This window comes from Chenopodium quinoa, unplaced genomic scaffold (genome assembly GCF_001683475.1).
Source record: "Chenopodium quinoa cultivar QQ74 unplaced genomic scaffold, ASM168347v1, whole genome shotgun sequence".
In the NCBI taxonomy this organism is placed as follows: Eukaryota; Viridiplantae; Streptophyta; class Magnoliopsida; order Caryophyllales; family Amaranthaceae; genus Chenopodium; species Chenopodium quinoa.
In genome coordinates this window covers 5,888,543-5,897,720 of record NW_018742418.1, presented here as the reverse complement: position 1 = coordinate 5,897,720, position 9,178 = coordinate 5,888,543, and the positions used below count along the sequence as shown (strand labels likewise).

The following is a 9,178-nucleotide window of genomic DNA, read 5'->3' as shown; positions in this document are numbered from 1 at the left end:
TTCTCTTTAAATTATATGACCAAAAAAGTATGAAAATCTTTGTGTTATTTCAAGTACTCGAAAACACTAAAATGAAACATTTTAAGATCTACGACCCTTCAAAAAATACCCAGTATAACTTTTTACATCCAAAGTAACTACCACCCCAATTTACCTCCAATCTTAAGTAGCTAGGAATCTAGGACAAGTTCCATCAAAAATATCTCAACTAGGACATGGTATCATTGGCCCACAAATTTTCTTTCTTTCTTTCTTTTTTTCTTTTATTTACCTAAAAGTAATTAATTGAACAAACAAATGTTATCAGTTCATGATTAGAGATTAAAGGGTATCATACATCTAATTCAATATAATATAGTCCCCTCATAAAATAATTCATCAAAAAAAAAAAAAAAAAAAAAAAAAAAAAAAGCAAACAAATTCCTGATTTAAAAGAAAGGAGCTAGCTTTCTTTGTTATTGAGAGTAGAGAGAGAAAAAGTAGAAGAAAATGGGGAGAGGAAGAGTGGAGTTGAAGAGGATTGAAAACAAGATCAACAGACAAGTAACATTTGCAAAGAGAAGAAATGGTCTTTTGAAGAAAGCTTATGAACTTTCTGTACTTTGTGATGCTGAAGTTGCTCTTATCATCTTCTCCAATCGAGGAAAACTCTATGAGTTTTGCAGTAGCCCTAGGTTTGTTTTTACACCTTTCCCCCTTCTCTTTTCAAAAATCCGCCCCAAACATACGGTTTTAAACGACGGTTCATGTTAGCCGACCCTAAGAATTAAAGCTTCGTTTTTTTTTTTTTTTTTTGTTATAAAATTCCCTAAAACAATTTAAAGAGACTAAGCTACCTACATACTTATATCAATAAAGTTTGCTTTTTTTATATGTAAAGAAAAATAAAAGAAGAAATTTTGTATGAAGTTTTTAAGGATCTTGAGAAAGAGGTGGGAAAGAAGGGCATAGGTTTCCGTTTTGGTGAATGTCTCAGCGTTTTTAGCAGTTTTTTGTGTATTCCCTTATTTTTATTTTTAAAAAATTGAAATGGGAGTTTGAGGTTTTTTTTTTAAAAAAAAAAAAAATTAATTTGTTGTGTTTTGTGTGTTTAGTTTTGAATAGCATTAGATCTGGTCTCATGTAATATTTGTCCTGTGTTTGGTTTTACTAACAATAGCCTCTACTTCCCAACCTTCTTTTTCTGTTTTTTTGGTTCCATTTTTATGCTAAACCAAACTTTGTATTAATTCATCTTCTTCCTACTTTTCTTCTCTCTTCCTCTCTTGCTTTTTAAATCAGTTTCTTGCAACAAATTTTGATTTTAAAATTTTCTTCTCTGGAGCTTAATCTTCAGTTCACCTTATAATTTTAAAGTAAATTTATTTAAAATATCCAATTTTAAAGATCTTGGTTTTCAAATTGAGTATTTTTAATTTTTCATTTAATCGGCTAGGAAGATTCAAGTGATATTAAGTTAAATCAATTTCCGTCAAGCAAATATGGATTGAGTCTTTGCTAAATTTTTAGCCACCTTTATATATACAGTAAAACAATTGATCAGCTGCTTTTCATTCTTGAATGTGCTCATTTTTTGTATTTTTCAGGGCTTCTTTAATTTTTTAATGATTTATCCTAGGTTTAAGGTAATCATTTGGGATTTGTTCCAACTTGAATTAATTAATTCCCTTTCATAACTTCTACTAATAAGGGCTTACAGCTAGATGCCTAGATTTGGGGTTTTTGACTTTTTTTGTTTTTTTATTTTAAAAAAAAAAACTAATTTCTGCTGAAAAATACAAAACTTTTTTGTATCATTAGGGTTTTATACTTTTCTTTAAATTTCTGATTTCAAAATTGCCAGGTTTCTGAAATTTCAGATTCCCAGGAATTTCTCCTGATATTAATTCTTAGATCTGTAAATTTTGAGTTGATTTAATTTTTTTTGGACAATCTCTTGCTCTCTTAAGAGAATGAGACAAGATAATCATTATTTTAGCAAGAAACCAGTGGATTTCTAGCAAAATCCATCTGAAATGCTTAATTGTATTTTGGGTTTCAATATTCTTAAGTTTTGCTTTTTATTTTTTGGGTTTTGTGAAGTCTCATGAAACAAACAGCTAAGATGACAAGGGGTTCAAGTCCTTGGTATCCACACAAATTATCCAATCATATTTCCCTGAAGATCCATGTGATTTGAGTACATGAAATGATTTTAGTGCTTGGTTTTTATTTGCATTAATATTTGGGATTTTTCTTTGTTTAGGAAAATTAAAAGTAAATTCATGAGTTTATTCTTGTTTTCATGGAAGTCTGATATGATCCAGACATTAGTTATTATATGCATTTGGCTCTTGTCTTATGAGTTTATGTATCTATCGACAATATCCAATATATTGTATGATTAAAAAGAAAAGAAATTTTACACCCTATTTTATGGTAGTTAACTTTAATTGTAATGTTTTTGGATGGGTGGAGATTAAAAAAAAAATCTATTGTAATGCCGATGAATATATAAATGTCGCTTAAAGCTTTGTTTGCCCTAGAGAGCAATAGTTGTGTGCAATTGGAAGATATCAATACATTAGTGCCTACACTATTTCCTAAGAAGCCACACTTAGCTAGGTAACAAGATATGATGCTAGGTTTTTTTTTTTTTTTTTTTTTTTTTTTTTTTTTTTTTTTTTTTTTTAATTTCTTGCAAATTACATTGAAAATCTTGCTATTGATGCAAGAGCTACTTGTCAATTTGTCATGCTCGGTCTCTAACTCTTACTACAGTGATTGCTTTAACAAGTAGAACAATGATGCTTGCTGAAGAAGTGTTTAGCTTAATTTATTGCTTTCTGCAGCATACATATATCATATATGTGTCTCATATTGATCATATGATTTGCGTAATCTTCTCTAGACAATCTCATGTAAGTGTGTAATACAATAAAATGACCATAAAAGGTCTAATGGTTGAATAAAGATTGAAGGTTTAAATTACTTTGTTTTCAAAAATTCTCTAATTAATTTTGAATTTATGTCTCAATTGAAGTTACTCTATACATTCTTTGCCTTCTAGCATGCTCAAGACTCTAGAGAAGTATCAAAAGAGCAACTATGGACCCCCAGACAACACCGTCTCTACAAGAGAAGCCCTGGTATGTAAATTACCCACGAAAATTTTATTCTTACCCACGAAAATTTTATTCTCAGAATTGCCTTGTTTACATTTCATTTGCTTAATTTGCTGAAATTTCAAGGAGTATACCCATAATATGTTCAGAAAATGACTGAATTCTCGAGTGACTGACCATGTCTAGGCTAGGATGCAAAATGGCTACAAGCAAGTTGGAGATTGATGATGAAATTTGAAATTTAGATGACCAAGAGGAAAAAATGAGGTCATAAGAAAAGAATTACAAGCCATATCATAATGATTTGGAAATAGAAATCAACATTACATATTTAAAAACTGATTTTGCTCTGAATGGATGACTCTTGAGATTGTGGCTTACACAAGATGATTGGTAGAATTTATAATACGAATTTCCTACATTCCCACATAAGCGTTTTATAAGGTTAAACAAGCTGATTTATAAGTTGTTAATTATTGTATGGGTAATCCAAACTGACATATATTGGCAATTTTAAACTTAACAAGTAATAGAGTATTGATATTTTAAGTGGTTGGTGAAGAAAAAAAATATGTACAAAGTTAATTAAAAATGGTTGGATTAAATGGTTTGGAAGGAATATTGATTAGAGCCTTAGAGGTAGAATCAAGTGTAACAACTTAAGTTTTAGTACATTCAATTATGTCACTTTTATTTATGCTTGTTTATAAACCAAACAAATGTATGATTTCTCATTTATGGCACCTTACATCTTGCTTGCTTGCTAAATTTCATGCCATTGGTGAAATGTAAACCCTAATTATAGTGTTGTTGACTAATAATTTTACCTTTAGTTCTCCAACTTATAGCATGTTCACTTTCTAGAAAAATATTAACAATTCGGATTTTTTTCTTTATAAATAATAATGATTAGTTATTAACTTGAGTTTAAGTTTTTCAAATTTTCATCTCTAATCCACTTTTGCCTTTTGAAGTATAATAGGAGAAATTCCCTCAAAAAAAAGTATAATAGGAGAAAAAAAATAAATTAATGCCATAATGTGATGCATCTTGCTTTTATATTGTGAAGCAGCAGACAACTATTATGTACAAGATTGAGGATCAATGCATCAATCATACACAAATACACAAGCTCTATTTGTCTTATAACATATCCAATCATTGTGTTCATTAAGTTTATTCGATTCATCTATTCATTTGGTCATTTTATCATTTCAACAGAATGCTAGTATTGGATTTATTGAGTGAATCTTTTCAGTTCTATATATATTAATACTCAATTCTTTCCTAACTAATTTTAATGTACTGTATTAATGTTTCTCCTTGGTTGTAATGAATGAAGGAAATAAGTAGCCAGCAAGAGTACCTAAAGCTTAAAGCGCGTTATGAGTCCCTGCTGCGGACACATAGGTCAGAGGGATCTGCTAGTTACATGTCAATTGTTCTTTCTTTAAAATTTGTGGTTACTAGCATGAACTAAAGCTATGATGTTTTTCTCATATACTATTGTTAGGAATCTCATGGGAGAAGATCTTGGTCCTCTAAGCAGCAAGGAGCTTGAATCTCTTGAAAGGCAGCTTGATATGTCACTGAAGCAGATCAGATCAATTAGGGTACTAAACCGATATCCTTGCCTTATTACATGCTTATAGTTCGTGAAAATTATATTGGAAGAATATGGTTTGCAAGTGTATACTTTCTCTTACAAGGAAGAAAGTATAAAATACTTGAACTCTACAATAAGTAGTATCATTTGTACTAAAGTGTAGGTTCTGGTTGATATTATGTTACTTTTATGGTCTACATAGATATTTGGGTATGCATGGTATTAACACTGCTAGCTAGTTGTTGAATCATGTTTTGATAATCTTTTGAAAATTTAACCGATTAATTAGGGTATTGAAATTATACCCTTGCCTTATACATGTGTAGTTGGTGTTAACAAAGAAACCTAACATATGATTGAATTTTCACAGAAACTGTATTTGGACTCTATTACTAGCAGTGTCATCATCTCCTTAAGCTAAACTGAAGTGTGAAATTTGACCGAGATTATGTTTATTTAGATAGACATGGAATACGAGTACCTTAGTTCTTGAAGTCTTCTTTCTATAAAACGTCTAGAGAGAGTGCTACGATATTTTGAAACTAGCCAGCTCGGCCTAACTCATTTGATGGCCAAGTAGTACCTTAGTTCATGGCTTTTCATCCGACTGTTTTCGATTTCTTTTTTTTAACAATCTATTCCTTGCAGACACAGTGCATGGTGGATCAACTCACTGATCTACAAAGGAAGGTAAACTAGCTACTAGTAGCTAACAATTTTCGAAGAACTGAAAATTCTTAACAATTATCACCAAAACTATTACTTTTGCTTCCTAACTCAGTAGAATATCTTTGCTGCTGCAGGAACATATGCTTAATGAAGCAAACAGAACTCTAAAACAAAGGGTGCGTAGCATATCTTCCTTTTTATTCCCTCCTCCCACATAATTTTACCTTCATCTGGATGCATAGTTTTCGTATCACTAGTTCGCAAAATATATAACTATCGATGCACATGAGACAACTAATTTGGAACAGAGGAAGTACGCATCCTGTGTTATGGTGATTGAATTATCAAAGCCACTTGCATGATTTCTGTCTGTGATTATATTTGGTATACTGTTATTTCGCGAAATTTAATTGTTCATAGACTCGAGTAAAACTATTGTTGTAGTGTATCCTTATCTGTGTTACGTTACATTGAATTGATACAGTTGATTGAAGCAAACCAAGCAAGTTCTCTTCAATGGGGGAATGTGCAAGATGTTGGTTATGGTAGACAGCCTGCTCAACCTCATGATGATACCTTCTTTCACCCTCTTGACTGTGAACCAACACTGCAAATGGGGTACGTATGCAACTTTAGCGTTTCCTATATCAATTATAACAAACCGAGCATGGCATGGGTATTACAGTATTACCTAGTTAGTTAAGCTAATACTGTATAGTATTGCAGTTACCAGCCTGATGCAGTAAATGCAGCAGCCGCGGCAGGAGCTAATGCCAACAATTTCTTACCAAATTGGCTACCTTGAACATGCCTTTGTCCTTAGTTAAAAAGGCTTCATATAAATGGCTGTGAATTCGAGCTGTAATCCATATATGCTGAGTGTTCTCTTGTCATAATTCACAAGACCAAAAGTATACGATTATTGTGTGTTTGTGTGTAAGAACAACTCTGAACATTATTTGCTGTTATATTTTTGTACTTTGGATAAACCTTGTCTGCAAATGGAATATTTACTAGTAACTAGTAATATTGCTTTCTTATGCTAAGCTCTTGCACATCGCTAATACATAAGTATTCTTGTATATATGTTGTATGAGTAATCATAATCTAATTATCTAACCAACTACGGAGTATTTCTATTAGTCTTGTTAAAGGACCAACTCAACCAAAAGCTTAAACTCATAGTTGAGGCCTAGGAATATGTTTTTATACTCTATCACGCTCCCTCACACGAGAGCCCGTTGGGTTTAAAATGTGGATGCAACATGGGCCTTTTTCATACCCAGCGCTTAATATTCCACTTGAAAGTGAGGGGTGGATGAGATTCGAACCCATGACCTTTTTGTCACGCTAGCTCTGATACCATGTTAGAGGACCAACTCAACTAAAAGCTTAAGCTTATGGTTGAGGCTTAGGATTATGTTTTATACTCTATCACGACCTCTCACATGAGAGCCCATTGGGCTTCAGTGTGGATGTGCGGCTTGTTGTGAGTTCCAAATTCCAATCTTGGTGCTTTCGTTTTAAGAATTCAGCTCGCTGTCATGTCCAATCATTCTTCCAATTCCCTTTACTTGACTAATATTCTTACAAATGATTTGCTCTGATACCATGTTAAATACGGGTTTGGACCACACCCGCAAATCAAGAGAGAAAGTCCACTTCACATGTCCAAAGGAGGCTCCATCCCAAAACCATATGGTAATAGGAGGAGTAGCCCATTATCCTTATAAAGTGTTTAACTCTCTCTTCTTTTCTCAATGTGGGGCACTTACATGTGTTATTTGGTAGGATATTTCAACACTCCCCCACACATGTAAGGTCCCTTTAACTTAAGGATCACTTAATCCAATTCAATTTGCCCCAGAATACTTAATGCCATTAAAGGTCCTAAACCTTGGGTCCACTACAAGAAAACAGCTTAATTCCGTCGGAAAAAATCCGTCGGAAACATCGGAAATTCCGTCGGAAATTGGTCTTCCGACGGAATTCCGTCGGAATAAGTCTGTCGCAAAACCCTTTGTAGGAAATTTGACCTTTTCTGACGGAATTTCCGTCAGAAGGCTAGTTTCCGACGGATTTATTTCTGTCGGCGCTGTTTTTTTACTTTAATCGAGAATCCGTCGTAATTTTCCAATGCAAAAGATTCCGTCGGAATATACCTCTTTCGACGGAATTTTCCGTCGGAATCTACTTCCTTTCGACGGAAATATCCGTCGGAAATGTTAAAAAAAAAAAACAACCCCACCCACCTTACCTGAACCCATCACCAGCCCTAGCCACCTCCAACCCACCCAGACCACCCCACCCAAACCCTAACCCACTAGACCACCACAACTAACCCCATCTCCACCCACCAACCGTACCCTCCACAAACACCGAAAACACATGTCCCCCAACCACCACCACCGCACCCTTACCTAGACCCACCAAACCCAGACCCCTAACCCGAACCCACCCACCATACCCACAAAAAAACCACCCACAACCGCCCAAAAACCACCCACAACCGCCCAAAACCACAACCACAACCCAAGCAACGAAACAATGTGTAAAATAAATTTAAAAAAAAAAAGCATACCTTTAAATCGAGTTTTGCTTTGAATGTCACCTCAAATTTGGTTTAATATGGCCACCATGAAACCTCTAGATCTAGAGGTTTCATGGTCGAATTTGACCAAAAAAACCATGAAACACCGCACCTCAATGCTGCGCCACCGTAGAACAACCACATTGCTTCGTTGTGGCGAGAACCGCCACCGTAGAGCCACCTTCAAACTAGAGACAAGGAGAAGGGGAAATAACGAGAAAAGGAGAAGGGAAAACGAGAAGAGGAAAGAGGAGTTCACAGAGAAACAGAAGAGGAAAGAGGAGAGGAGTGAGAAAGAGAAGAAGAGAGGAGAGAGAAAGAGAAGAGAGGAGAGAAGAGAAGGTTTTTTTTTTTTTTTTAAAAAAAAAAAGTCATAATTTCGTCTGTAGGGCAGTGAGAAATTTCCGACGGAATTTAACTCCGTCGGAAAGTTCCTACGGATTTGAAATCCGTCGGAAATTAAGTATTTTCCCACGAATTTTAATTCCGTCGGAAATTTTTCGATGGAAAATTTAAATTCATCGGAAATGTCGTTTTTTCCGACGGATTTTTATGTCCGTCGGAACACGTCCGTAAGAAATTGACCTTTTTCTAGTAGTGGTCTGGCAATATACTCAAGCCATTATAGGTCCCATACCGTGGGCCTGTGCCTTATACTATGTTAAAGGACCAACTCAACCAAAAGCTTAAACTGATAATTGAGGCCCAGGAATATATTTTTATACTCTATCACGCCCCCTCACACGAGAGCCCGTTGGGCTTAAAGTGTGGATACAACATGGGCCCTCTTCATACCCAACGCTCAATATTCCACTTGAAAGTGAGGGATGGATGAGATTTGAACTTGTGACATTTTTGTCACGCTAGCTCTGATACCATATTAGAGGACCAACTCAATCATACCATGTTAAAGAACCAACTCAACCAAAAACTTAAATTGATAGTTGAGGCCCAAGAATTACATACTCTATCAAGTCTGTTGTATTTCCTGGCTTAGTTCAGTATGCGTGAAATCTCGTAATTTGGTTAGTTCTAAGTTCTGACACCTCAAACTAAATCTCAACTAATTGCTATTGATATTTTAAGTGAAATGTTCAAGTTATTGAAAGTATGAATACATCATGAATGGATAATCCATTATACGGAGTAGTTAAAATTAAGATTTTTTTTTTTTTTTTTTTGTCTTAGACCACCTAAATAAACATATAA

At 34.2% G+C, this 9,178-nt stretch overlaps 1 protein-coding gene across 2 annotated transcripts; it reads left to right on the top strand.

The window, feature by feature from the left end:
• Positions 1 to 222: 222 nt before the first annotated feature.
• LOC110711226 (agamous-like MADS-box protein AGL9 homolog) lies at positions 223 to 6,425 on the top strand. Of its 2 annotated transcripts, none has more exons than XM_021889603.1 (8): positions 223 to 674; positions 3,023 to 3,128; positions 4,447 to 4,514; positions 4,618 to 4,717; positions 5,359 to 5,400; positions 5,514 to 5,555; positions 5,864 to 5,997; positions 6,106 to 6,425. In XM_021889603.1, exons 1-8 carry the CDS (start codon positions 490 to 492, stop codon positions 6,182 to 6,184), a joined length of 756 nt encoding a protein of 251 aa, XP_021745295.1. In that variant the 5' UTR covers positions 223 to 489; the 3' UTR covers positions 6,185 to 6,425. The 2 variants fall into 2 exon arrangements, with proteins under 2 accessions (XP_021745295.1, XP_021745303.1); XM_021889611.1 differs by having other exon boundaries at positions 232 to 674; positions 3,050 to 3,128.
• The last annotated feature ends 2,753 nt before the right edge of the window (positions 6,426 to 9,178 follow it).

Coding starts and splice junctions, on each gene's coding strand:
- LOC110711226 (XM_021889603.1), top strand. CDS start 490: ATGGGGAGAGGAAGAGTGGAGTTGAAGAGGATTGAAAACAAGATCAAC. Junction 4,718..5,358: donor AGCAGATCAGATCAATTAGG/GTACTAAACCGA, acceptor TATTCCTTGCAG/ACACAGTGCATGGTGGATCA. Junction 5,556..5,863: donor ACAGAACTCTAAAACAAAGG/GTGCGTAGCATA, acceptor GAATTGATACAG/TTGATTGAAGCAAACCAAGC.